This window comes from Dromaius novaehollandiae, chromosome 8, assembly GCF_036370855.1.
Source record: "Dromaius novaehollandiae isolate bDroNov1 chromosome 8, bDroNov1.hap1, whole genome shotgun sequence".
NCBI classification, from domain to species: Eukaryota; Metazoa; Chordata; class Aves; order Casuariiformes; family Dromaiidae; genus Dromaius; species Dromaius novaehollandiae.
Window position 1 is genome coordinate 15,627,153 of NC_088105.1, and position 13,781 is coordinate 15,640,933.

Below are 13,781 nucleotides of genomic sequence, written 5' to 3' on the forward strand. Positions count from 1 at the left end.
CAAACCCTATTTCCTGTCCTACAGTCTCTGTGCAGAAAAAGTAATGTTGTTCTGAGGTATATGTGTGTGTGTATGTATGGAAAAGAGATAAATGGGAAGTGTAGGGAAGAGAAGGACTGAGAGCTTAGGAAAGGCTCAATACAGAAGCCTTCCTTACTATACGCAGACATTTTCAGAAAACAGTGCACTGGATCCAGTGCATCATCTGTACCCTCCGGCTTCCCACTCTGACTGTAAAGGGAATATATATAAAGCTCCTTTAGGCTACATTAGTAGTATTAGGACCCTTTTTCTTTATCTCCAGTGTATCATAGAGGCTGACTCATTATTTGCGCTAATTACTAAATGTTGGACTTCAGTTTCTGTATACATCTATAAAAAAATTGGATTTCTTTGTACATTTGCTTATGCCTCTTACTAGCTAATTAATTTGGGGAATATTTGGGGTTTGTCAAACTGCTGCTTAGCCACTTGAAGATTTTGTTTTGTGATTTTTTGCACTACTTAATGAAGTAAGGTACCATGGGTAACTTAGTAAAAGATATGGAAATAGAAGATGTAGTAAAAGAAATGGTCTATAGCAAAGCTAATGATATTGAATGCAAATCACTAATTAATATAAATAGGTTTCATACGATCAGATCCAAATATGGACCCACTCATATGACATCTTTTTGCATTAAGAGAGTTAGGGAATACGTACAATGGGAAAATCTCCTCTTTTATGTAATCTATCTAGATCTTTGTCATTTAATGTTTATCTATTTCTTAACTGCAGCGGATCTAATCTTCACAACATTGGTGAAAAACGAAACAAAATGCCCAAACCAAAAGACTCATTGACTTGTGAGGAGTTCTGGATGCAGTCCCAAAACAACAGGAAAAATAATTTGAACAGTTTTCATTTATTTTCTATTTTGAGATAGAATAAAAGGAAGCTACATGGAAATACTTGTTTCTGAAAGTACTAGTATAATTCAACAAGACAGTAATTCTGTCTGTTTAATCCATTTATCACAATTTAAAATGAATGTATCCATACTGTATCTCTGGTTCTTATCCCAATCCAGTCAGCTATTCCCAAATGCAGTTTTACAAATTAAAAGCCATTTCAGAAGGCTGTCTGCAAAGTACCAGTGTTTAACTGAGCTTTTTTTTCTTTTTTTCATTGTAAAAATACCTGCAATCTGGGGTGAGCATAGAATTCATTTAAGAAATCCATAAGTAAGTCAATCTTCAGAGAGCTGACACACAGCACGACATGTTTTTCCGTCTGAGCTCTGTGTCGACTGTAATTACCACCAGACTTTTGCCTCTCCATCCACAAATATGCCAGCTGTTCAAACTGCAATAGATGCCAAACATCAGTGAAATATAGACAACCAGATGTGCAGTAAACTGGATCATGACTTAACAATGTCGCATTGTTCAGCTCATGTCTGTATTTAGCTCCTGAATGTCTTATCAGGAGCACTTTCCTCCTGACGTCTTTTTTTCTTTGTAAAAAATTTGCTAGTAAGTGGGTGAGATGAATGATAGGAAGGTTGACAAACTTAGCACTCTGGCCAGTCTGTAGTCCTCAGAAATAGTGTGTGGGGGACATTAAAATATGAGATGACATTAAATTTCAAGACTTTAGAAACAGAATAAAGGCTGTACCTTATTTACTTTCTGTATTTCACATTTCTGAGCTCTTTTTCCAGTGCCATGGGGCCTAAACGCTGTCATATACTCAGGTCACTGTAAGCACAGATGATCTGATAAAGGCACCGTTTTATTTAAGGTCTGGGCAATGACTTTCTTCACAGATTTTATAATATTCTGAAGGTGACAGTATCTGTATATTACTATCAAATCTGTATACGCTCTATTACCTGTTTTACAAACATAGATACCACTTAAATACATGGCAGCTCTTAATAGAGCTATTTTATCTTTGCCAGCTGAACAACATATGCAGGCTAACAGTGAAATCTGTTTTGTGCTTTTACGAACAGGAAATCTAGGGTGCAATATGTTGGGAAATATGAATCAGAATTGTTAAGTATGTAAGAGCATTGCTTTAGCAGACCGAATTCTTCAGGCAAAAGAGAATATTTAAACAATCTGTACTATTAATAAAACATATAATACCATTTCAAACCTTCTTGGAAGTTATATACAGTTAATATTGAGCTCAACTTAACTATATGCCTGTGTGATAGCTGTTTTTTCTCATCCCCATTCAAATGATGGAGAGACTGAATCATGACTAATAATTGGTTTCATATCATAGCAGGACAAAAGCGCAGGAGAGAATGCCTCCCACATTCTATGTGGAACACTGTATGAAGCCCCTTTATCACTACAAGACTATAAAATAAAATAGCTAATCATAGTAAATTGGTGTAAAAAGGCAGTAAATTCCAGGTCATTAACTGGTAATGCAGAGATGTTATGTTTTACCATCCTGGTATCAGGTGCCTGAAGTGTATATTAGAATTACTTGAAAGTTGAAATTTCTGTTTCTCGGGAAGTTTAAGAAATTTTCAAATTTCTTAAAACATATTTTATTTTTCAACAGAATATATATTTTACTATATTTCCATTCCACTGAGTGGGAATATAATTGTGTTAGTGCATATGTTTGTGTATGCAGACATTAAATATTTAGATATAGTTAAAATGTTCAAATAATTTCAAGGGTTTCTGTGCTGTGCTCACAGTGAGCTTTAGTTCACTGTCAAAGAGGCAGAGTTTGGAAACCACAGCCATGTGAGAAACACTGGAGCTTTTTGGTAGGTGTGCACAATGTCTTCCCGCATCCCTCTTTTTTTGGCCATCTGGGTCATCTGTGATCACCAAGTATGGGACAGTCAGCATCTTGGCAGGGCTGCCCTGGAAGCCCCAGGGTTTCTGTCAGCCAACAATCAGACAGATGTTTGGTGCAAGTTTAATGAAACTGATGATGATTCCATGAAATGGTTGGATTTTGACAAATCAGCCTTTTCCCCTTGAAACTGTTAGAAGTTCTAAACTATGTAGGAATTACAAGTTCCCATGTTGTTGGCTTTGTGTGTGTGTGTGTGTGTGTGTGTGTGCGTGTGTGCGCGCGCACCTACGCACACAGCTGTGAAGACAATTTGCTTGAGTTGCAAATTTAATAAGATTTTTCAAGTTAACATTGGGCTGTAAGAATAAGAGAGGAAGTGGAGAGAACCAAGATTGGAAACAGGGACAGCCTGGAGAGGAAATGCTACAGTGATACAGAAAGTGCTGGCTACTGTTTGTTTTGAAATTGCTCCATTAATAACAAAACTAAATCTTAGGATGAAGAGAAGGGCTCTGCAGTACATGACAGGAACCAGAAACTTTCACCAGCACTTGAAAACCATTGTTTGTGCTCCTTTTTCTTAGTATAATTCTAAACTATAAGAGGACAGACAGAGGGAAAAGGAGGGAAAAAGAAGAAAATTTCAGTTTTGTGTGCACAGAATAAGAGGTATAAAGATGTTATCCCTTCCAACATTTTATATGCCATAATAACAATAACAGTAAATTAGTTCAATTATTATTTCATTTTAAAAAAATTCTAAAATAAAAAAAAATCCACATTTACCTGTATGGGCAACACCACAAGAGCAACACAGATCATAATGACAACAAGCAGCTTTGATGGCCATATCTTGGGTGTAACATCCCCAAAGCCCACAGTGGAAAATGTCACTATGCAGAAATAAAGGGAGTCAAAGAGAGTCAACTTGTTTCCTGCTCGTTCCAGATGCTGAATTCCACAAATACTATGTAGAAAAGAATGAATAAAGACATGAAGAATAAAAACTGTACTTAGGATCAATTCAAGTTTGATGATTATGTTACGTGTGCAGAGAATTATTTATTTTAGAATGCATACATCAGTTAGCATTTCTTTCAAAGACGAGAAAGAATCAGTATTAAACCACAAGTGTTATTAGTATAATTTTCACATGTCATTTATGGTAAGAAAATACTCATTTTTTCATTATTTCAATATGACAGTCACAACTATGTTGCTAGGTTTTGCTTAGTGGTTGTTGTGAGTAAGAAGTGATATGTAGAACACCATGGATTGATGCAATTTCTTTCTAAACCAGAACAAAACAGATGGTGTATAGCTGCCACCATTCAGAAATTTTTTAAAAACATCTTTTAAAATTTTCAGGGAGGGTTTACTGGTATGACCAAGAAACTGTATATAATATTTTCCTTAAATCTGCCAGTCTTTATCCCTTTGTGTAGCAAGAGCTACTAGCATGAACTAGGTACGATACTAAGTGCTGCATACTAGAAGCATAATGTTCCAACCAGTGGGTACTGACTGTTCAGAGTAAACTGAATGTGAGAATTGCAGGGTATCCAACTGCCAGAGAAATAAGTGCCCAGGACCAGCCTTCAGGTAGAGGGGAGAAGAAACCAGTGGTATAAAGATGCTGCTTGCTAAATTTACAGAATAGAAATATAAGGCATGGTTGTCTCTAACAGCAGAAGAAGGAATGACACAAGAAGCCCTGCCAGTCATACATTCCTGTGAACAAGTAAATGGGAGCACGTCCTTTTTCATTTGTGCAGCTGAATAGACAGAAATTCTATAGTTTGATTCTAAAGTGATTTTCACTAAACAATCCTCTACTCGGTAATTACTGCCCTTGAAATCAGCATGATTCACGTAACTTAATGCCCTTTTGGTTCTGAGAAGCAGTTGCAGAATTTGTCCACAGGTCTTACCACTTTTATTTTTTTGTTTCTATTTTAATTAAGTATTTTACTTTGAAAAAATATACCATGATAAGTGTTTCCCAAATTTAAAATATGATCTTCTCTAAGATAGTAGAATCACTTCCAATCAGTTGAGCTTTTAAACTGTATTCAGCTATATGAAGAAAATCTCTCAATGCGTGAACCACCCTGAATAGTGGTTCTGTTTTCCTTGGAGTTAGGCAAATGATTCCTCCTCAGACAATCAGAGAGGTAATTGATAAACAATGCTATATTTCTTAGTAGGTATTCTAGAACATACCAAAGAAAGATGGTTTCTTCAGGTATGTGTCCAGATGGTAATAGTCATTAATATCTACCATGGTAAGATTTTTGCATCGCCAGGGAGACCCTGTGTTTATAACAGCTTTAGCAGTTGTTCTGCTGTTCTCTATTCTGTTCTCCAAAAATAATTTAGCAGTGGGCAGTGGCATTTCCATAACATATGTATCAAATTCCCAGTTTCCTTTTCACAGTTCTAGCATTTGTAGTTTTCACACATCTCAAAATGTTCTAAAAAGGTTTTTTTGCTGTTGTTTGCATAAGTTTCAGCCTTCAGTCAGAACTGGTATTTCTATATTCCTACCCAATTTGTCCCACATTTTTTCACTGGAGTTGTAATTTAGATCTTCTATAATGTCACTGTGTTCCCAGTTTTTCATTTAACTTTTTTTTTGTAAGGATAATTATATTTTTGGCTTTGAAAATATTAACAGAGGGACTATTTGGAAATATGTCAATGAAGAACATTTTCTTTTAGTATCAGCCATGGATGCTTTTCAGCTAGCTCCTTTTCCAATGTTAATTTGAAAGAGTGGAGCATATCGCAGAGGCATCCAAGTTTACCTATTTTAATATTATTCCCATAATTTATATGTAATCTTAAAAAACAAATTGTGATGGATTTTAATTTCTTGGTTGTTATTATTCCTCGTCACCCTGGTGCATTTTCTTGTCTTTAGTTGTCTTATGCAGGTACATCTATAAAACATGTAACCTTGACTTCAGGAATTGAAGTCATGGGCCAGCAAAGTAGTAATTATACAGAGACAGTGATATGGCTATCCCATGTAACAGCTAGGACTTTTACACCACTCCACTAGTTGTATTAAATGTCTGTAGATGGATTTGTGTTGAAGCATAATGGATGATCCCGTCAGTGGTAGAAATGTATTTTTCTGATGCTGGTGCCTGTGAAATTGCTTGGTGTTTGTGTAAGCAAAAGGGTCAGTTTTACCGTTTGTACTTCCACCACCTGACATGATGATTAAAATGTAAGAATTCTGCTGCAGAATTTTTGACATTTTCAAGGAATGAGAGAGGCATTTTTTCACTTTGTTCTATTGCTGTAAAATCTTTAAAAAATTCTTTAAAAACTTACTGGTAGGAAAACTCAAATCTTGGTGAGAGAGAGATTTTCTTTATTAAGATTATTCTTTATGAGTTTTCCCTAGCCAGCCTACCCAGTCATACTTTAGCATAACTGAAAATAACAAGTTCTGGATATATCATGAATCCTTCCAGTCTTTTCTAAGTTAACAGCAAAATTCCCATTGAATTTAATGAGAGTATTTAGAAAGATTTCATCTTATCAGGTGTACTCCTGTATAATGCTGTATATTCCTATTCCTTGAAGCCATAAAAATCATGTTGTACCTGATAAATGTTGTGGATTCAAGCTGTCTTTCACTGAACTCAGTAGGTATGAGCCAGAGCTTCTCACATTTAGTTACTACTATTAAAGGCAAAGGTACATGGGGGCTATTTCTTCTTCATTGAAGAAGTCCATCTCTTCTCAGAACTTCCTGAAAAATTAACCTGTTTTCTCATACTTACACCTCATCTGCAGTTCTACAAAATTTTACATCAAGCCCTAACCCTGAAAACAAAGGAATGATAAACCCAAAATTAGGTGACCAACTCTTAATTTTACTGGGTGTTTTGCTGCTCTGCTTTTTATTTTCACTAGAACCAGAGATTATAAAATTGCAGAAAAAATAACTTTCAAGAGACAGCTTAGTGGGAATTTAATTGCCAAATGAAATATTACCTCATTAACTTCTCTCCCATGAGTATTACACTTTAATCTCACTTCTAGTACACTTGAAGAAAGGTTAGTCAACATCTATACTATGTTTCTGTCTATCTGGGCTGCCTGACTGCATTCCTTAGTGTGCTAAGGAAAGTTACTCATTGGCCATGAAGCCAAGTCCACATGGCTTAGTTACTCCATTCCCCACGACTTATTGACATCTTTTGCTACAACCTGATTCTGTATATAAATAATTGTTTCAGCTTTTTATTTTCCTCGTAAGTTGCTAAATGTTAAGCATTATTTTTAAAAGATGTATAAATAGTGCACGTAGCAACACAGCCAGCGTATGTTCTTGTTCTGCTTTCTCCTATTTCCTGACATAATTAAATATGCCATAACACACACTTCATCTTTTGGCTGTTTTGCTATTTTATGTTGGTATTTGGAGCTACTTGTTCTCTTTTATTTCCTCCTCCCCTTTCATCCCATGAAGAAAAAATAATATATTTGGTTATCCGTGAACAAGCATAATGATTTCAATCAGCAAAGAAATACTCAGATGCTCACACCACCTTGCATTCGTGGAGAAAATAAACCACTGTAGTAATAAAAACTCAGACAAGATCTAATTAAAACATAGGGCCCAGTTCAGCACCTTTCTATATCAATTTTAGTTTTCTGTAATCTCAACAGGGATGTTATTTCATACTGGATTTAAGTGAGTAGTGGCAACAAAACTGGTTTAATGGAGAAGAGATTCGGTATTACTTAAAAAAAAAAAAAAAAGGAGTCTGCTAAAGAAAATGCAGATCTCAGCAAATTTATTACAAATGTATGGAAAACAGAAGTGTGATTTTAAACACTCTACTACAAATGCAACTGAAAATAAAAAGTAAATAATATAATCTCTGAAGATTAGCCATGTTTAGTTAGGTATCATTTGAACTTTTGAGAGTTCAATCTTTGTTTACTGGAAGTTTTTTGCTAATTCCAGGAATCTTTGTTTGCTTAAATATTGCATGTGCCAAAACCACCTACTATTTTGTAAATAACCTATCTCCGAATGCAGTACAAAAACCGACCCCAAAAAATTAAGAGAATTACTTCCTAAGACATAAAAGAATTTAATACACAAAAAGATTGATTGCAATATGTTTACCAGACTACTACAGGAACTCACTGTTTCCCCCCACTCACTTAATTGAATTTTCAGCTATCTTGAAAAAGTAAGCAGTTAAGACTGAAATAATAATACTCTGTTCAGACACATCTATCCAGCTTTCCAGCTGCTTTCTGCTGGGAAGATAGCCCTTCTATATGGAACCTCAGAGTTCTGAATGGTCAGATCAGACTGGATGATGCTGTACATCATTATGGCATTAGGCAAAGCCAAGGAACTAGACAAATATTTTGCAACCTGAACTGTTACCATATGGATCCAGTTTATAAACAATGGCATATTCCAATAACTCTGTATTACTGTCCCCTGCATCGCAGAAGAAAATATCCTATAGTTGTTTTCTTGAAATAGTAGGTGACAATTATCCAAATATTTTATATATACAAAAATTAAAACTGGAATGTTCCTACAGAGTTGTTAAGTAAGTCACCTAGGCAGTTTAAAATTCAGAGGAATAATGGAAATCAGTAATTAGGTATTTTTATTTTATTTTAAACCCAGTTTTCTCTTATTTCTGAGCATCCTACTATTATAAATCAACAAATACTGTGGAGTAAAGTAATCAGGAAGATTAAATCAGATTTTTATCATGCTGCTGTAGCATGGAATAGAACTGACATAAAAATAAAAACAATTTGAATAGGAATTTGGAAATATTGTATATTAACTATCCTTATTTAAAATCAATTTTATATTAATTTGTATTTTCATTTGTCATTGGTGCCAAATATGCCTGATTTTTACTTCTTTATTTTTACTTTTAAAGAAGATTATTATTTAGAGATACGACTTCTTGAGGTCTAAAATAATGCATCAGAGGCTGTACAAAATGCTATGCAAAATGTGGAAAGAGATATACTAGGAATAGGATTGTAACAGTATTTAAATAATTAAAGAAAAACTTTTGTGTGTGGTTTATTCAGCAAAAATACTAACATTTATCAAATAAGATTCACCAGAAGTAATCTGAGCAAATCAATATACAACAGCAAGAAAACATTATATGCATTATTTTCTTGTAGAGAAGGCAGCAGTATCAGTTGCAGAACTGTGTAATAATACATAGTGGTGTATGTGTCCTAAACTCTCCCCATCACCCTGTCTCTATGTTGGACAGACACTAACACTTCAAGTTAATACCTATCTTTGCTACAGTCCCATTTAAAAAGTCTCTGTATCTACCATGTACTATGGACAATTCATTGGCCTAGAAATGCTTGTAAAGTTAAGTACAACAAACAAAATAGCAAAAAAAGTAGTTATATGTTAAAGGAACTTGTTTACTTAAAATTACCTAAAGCAGACAATAATGATTCAATAGATTCAATAATGAAAAATGCAACAGGCAAACTAAAAAGTTAAAAAATATACCTTGTTAGACATCTAAAAATCTCTTAAAAGAATGCCTCTGGAGATTCCTGAGATCTAAGTGAGGTACTTTTGGTCCTAAATAATGATTTTAGGAGAGCTAATTAAACTTTTAAATAGCATTCTGAATGGGAGACCCATACCTGTAAATGCTGGACAGCCAACAGGAAATGCTAAACTTGGAAAGCCCTCCTCTATCTGAAATCCTTCCTCTATCTGAAAACTAGGCACGCTCTCTTGAGGCTGCAGAGGTACACATACTTGGGAAATAGTCCAAAATCCTCTCCTGAGGATAAGTGCCTAGAATTACAGAGGAAGACAGAAGTGAGGAGGAGGAGGAAGATAGTCCAGAATACTTCTGCTATGTTGAGTATCATTGCCACTACACAACAGTGATGCTTTCTCTCTGACTTGGTGCATTTTGAGTTCTTTAGAGTGGCATAGCTTTAGCAGGAGAGCTGGAGAGTCGCCTTGCCCTAACTAATCAGTCCACAGTCTGCTGGTTAAAGTGTTCACTTAAGAGAGAGAAAAACAGATCTCTATTCAGTCAAAAGCTAGATATGTGTAGGTGCCTTCAGCATTAGGTAACAACTCAACAGCATTGTTTTCTTTGGATTTTAACTTAAAGCTTCAACTGGTATAATTACTTCTATAGTGTTCTAAGCAGCTAGTTACTAGGACTAGCCAATGCGTATTTTGAAATCAAGAGGGAAGAATTTTATCAGCTTCAGTGAGATTCTGTGGTACAGGCTCAATTGATTAGATACTACAGAAGTTGCATTTGGAATGCACTCATCTGAAACTCAGAAATATAGCCATTCTGCAGCCCATATTGAGTAAATTTTCCCATTTAAACCACTAATTTCTTGCATCTTAAAGTCTTGGAAGTCTTCATAAATTTGAGTGTAGAATGCTACTGTTAGACCAAATTAATAATTTCATTGAGCTGCACTGCCAATTAGTATTTGTGTTATTTTACAATTATCTGATGGTTGTGTCATAGACAGGATAGATTTTTCTTGACGAGAAAAACTGGAATCAACCCTCAGCAGCAAAACTGCTGATAGACCAGCAACTCTAGTAGATGTCTATGGGTAGAGTTCAGAGTGTAGTACTAAAATAAAAGAGCAGGTTAACTTTCTAGGAAATATATGGGCCAGCACTTGAGACATACATTGTCACTATGGTGGCTGTAACAATCTGCTTAAGGACATGAAGATTTAAACATCTAGGATGTTTAAAGAAAACTTCCTGAATCTTTATAGCAAAATAAAATGTGGCTATAGAACAGCTCCTACTTCAGTGTCACTCCAGAAGGCATCGAATATTTCTTAGAACCCTGAAAAATGCATGTAGGGGTTTTGCCTGAAATTGGCAAAAGGTGTTTGCTGCTTGCCTAGGATGTTAATGTTAACCATAATACTCATGTTAATGGTGCCAGCCGTAAGTCCCTGAAGTGAATGCAACATTAGGAGTAATGCTAGATCTGGAGAATGCCCTGCTCTGTACAGAGGCAAGTAGCTTTTCATACTGGAAGTAGTTTCTGTGGGATGCTCAGTCTTCTCTGCATCACTGTTGTAGAGCCAGATGCAATTTTTGCCCTGTATTTTAAAATTAGACATTTGGGGAAAAGCAATTCTCGATGTTTGTAGAATCAGTATACAGAGAACCATTAAATGCTCAATTTATACTTTCTAAGATCTGTGTTGAATGCTGATGTAATTGGAGTGATATTAAAGTGACATTTTTTTCATTTGCTGTATCAGGTACATATAGAAATACTGTATGTTGGCTTCTGAATGATTATACATATCCTCTGAACTTTAATTAGCATTTTCCTATGAGATGTTACTGAGCTTTGTAGTCTGGTCCTACAAATAGAAAAAGGGAAGGTGTTGCTAACCAGCTTACCCATGACCTAATAACCTAATGCTTTCTTAGCACCTCTAATTTTTGTGTAAATAATGAAGGTGGTAAACAAAAGAAAAAGGGAAAGAATCTACAAGAAATAAATGAATAAAGGTGAGAAACCATCAGAAAATATTCTGCTAACAAAGTGTATATCCTATTTAGCACCCTGAAAGCTGAAGTTTTAAGCTGCTGAAAACCAAATGCTTGCATTTTTTCCAAGCTTTGTGATGTTTTCACATCTTTTACAAAAACTGTTTTTTCTAAATACTCATTTTCTGAAAAGCTATTTTCCATAAACATTAAAATAGAAAAAAAAATCAATTAGGTTAAGAAGATGTGCAATTTCTGAAATGTTAGAATGACAGAATATGGTACAATATATCATGTATAACATAACAATTTTAAGAAATAGAATGAAAAGTCTCATTCTGGACTGTCATTCCATATAGGTAGGTTTTAAAGCTGTAGGAATAACTGAATTACAGGACCTAGAAATGATTAATTATATACAAGACACTGAAAGGACTGAGAGAGACATGCTGACTGGAAAGAAGATGAAGCTTATTATACTGTGTTTGAAGTAAGTCAGTAGGGAAGTATACTTGCTATTCTTAATTGGTAACAAATGATCCTATGAGTGCAGCAGAACATGCTGAAATACAGAGTAAGGACTGATTGGACAAAAAAAGATACTGCTGGACGCTGTGGCTTCCTAATTTTCAAGGAGAAAATCAGTGATTTGAGAAGTATGTCAGATTTTTTTGCAGTTCTCTAATGCCACTACATCAGACAGCCAAATGCAAATCTTTAGATTTTTCCAGAATATTTCCTTTTCAGAGATAGGCAGATATTTTCATACACTGTAATGGGCAGAAAGGCTCAGGTTAGTTGAACAGGCTTTGAATCAAGCCCTCAGCTGAGATAAGGATACAGAACTCTTTGTAGCAATCCCACCATGCCAGAAACTAATTCTCAATTTCTCTTCAGCTCAGAGTCACCTTTTTCTGTTTCAATTCTATCTTCATCAAACATGATCATTTCTGATGATATCATTATTGCCTATCCATGATCTCTAACACAATCATTTTCCTTCTCCAAGGACCAGTGAATTATATGCAGCTAATGGTTACAAAAGTTGAACTTATAAAAATAAACTTCTACTAGCAAGCCATGTGACTTCCAGCAGCTGCAGAACAGCTTGTTAAGCAGAATAGGATATTATGAAATGACTAACTCTATATAAATATTTGCTGAAGCTGACTGAGAACCTTTCTACTCCTGCTGCTACATTTTGAGAAATGAGAAGTGGAGCTGCAATGAAACAGCTCTGGTAATTGGGATGGCATAAGTATAGGCTCACTATGGGCAGCATTCAGCCCAGTGTATTTCCATAAAAAGATCTGTGCACTTTTTTCAGTAAGTCCAAAGAACTATCTGTATTTTGGTATGCTTTCAGTCTGCCCCAGGGTTTTGATGGTAAACAAAGTAGAGTTTAGTATTCCAAATGCAGTGTGTCAATAATGCTTAATCTAAGAGCCTGCTGGAGCCTGAGGTCTGTCTGCTCACACAAGGAATCAGTAGCTATTCAGGAAATAGAAACATGCAAGCAGTACTGCAGCCACCAGACACTCTTCACCTGCAGGGAGTTACACAATTAGGTAATATTGCATATGTATACTTTCTCAGGAAGAATAAATAGGTAATCTATTTATGATACACAGAAACTATATGTGTCCTGCTTGAAAATTCAAAGACAAACTTTAATTTAATAAGTGGTATACACTAGATTTACCAATCTTTAGAAAATCATGCTTAATGTTTCTGGCAATAGAGTTTTGAAACACTCTCAAAGTTGTAATAGCTGTTAGGCAAACCACCCACATTCCCTCTTCAGCAGCATGGTTAAATTGAATTAACAGGTGAATGATTCATATCCAAATATTTGTTACGTAATGTAAGAAGAAACTATGCATGTAAGAAGAAACTAACCCAGCGTGTAGATTCAGGATAGGAACTGGAGACAAAGATACTGATTAGAACCAAGTACTCATATATTTAACTTTCTAGTGATAGAGCACTCAGAATGGAGTCCACACTTGTCCTCTTAGCATAAACTGTAGCTGAAAGGAATAAAAATCCTAGTTTTTATAGATATGGAAAAAAAAACTAAAAGAAGAAGTGCAAACTACCTCTGTGACTGTGACTGAGTATCTGTCTAAACCTGAGTCTGTTTTTCGATAACTCATTAAAAATTATTTGCCATTTCCAAAGCTTTTTGGTATTGTTCCACTACCACTACAGAAGTTATTTAATTATGTCATTGACAGATTTTAAACATGTTAAACTTGGATTTTAATTATCAGATTAGTTTAAAAAAATCTTAATTCATGAAAGCTTGACTTGGAGAAGCCAATAGTAACAGAAAAATTGAAACTCATTCTTTTAAAACCCTTGAGATCAAGAATACCTGATTAGGTTACATCCACCAATAACCTGATTAGGTTATATCCACTA

The 13,781-nt window shown here is 35.1% G+C and overlaps 1 protein-coding gene and 1 long non-coding RNA gene across 6 annotated transcripts in view; one reads left to right on the forward strand and one right to left on the reverse strand.

The window, feature by feature from the left end:
* The window catches only part of LOC135329015 (uncharacterized), a 154,542-nt gene that overhangs the window by 85,321 nt on the left and 55,440 nt on the right, over positions 1–13,781 (forward strand). The window lies entirely within an intron of this gene.
* The window catches only part of KCNT2 (potassium sodium-activated channel subfamily T member 2), a 173,799-nt gene that overhangs the window by 80,619 nt on the left and 79,399 nt on the right, over positions 1–13,781 (reverse strand). For all 4 annotated transcript variants that reach the window (XM_064515755.1, XM_064515757.1, XM_064515756.1 and 1 more), the window contains exons 10-11: positions 3,599–3,779; positions 1,181–1,345 (exon numbers count right to left, since the gene is read on the reverse strand). In XM_064515755.1, the coding sequence (XP_064371825.1) occupies positions 1,181–1,345; positions 3,599–3,779 (346 nt within the window). The remainder of the gene's footprint in view (positions 1–1,180; positions 1,346–3,598; positions 3,780–13,781) is intronic.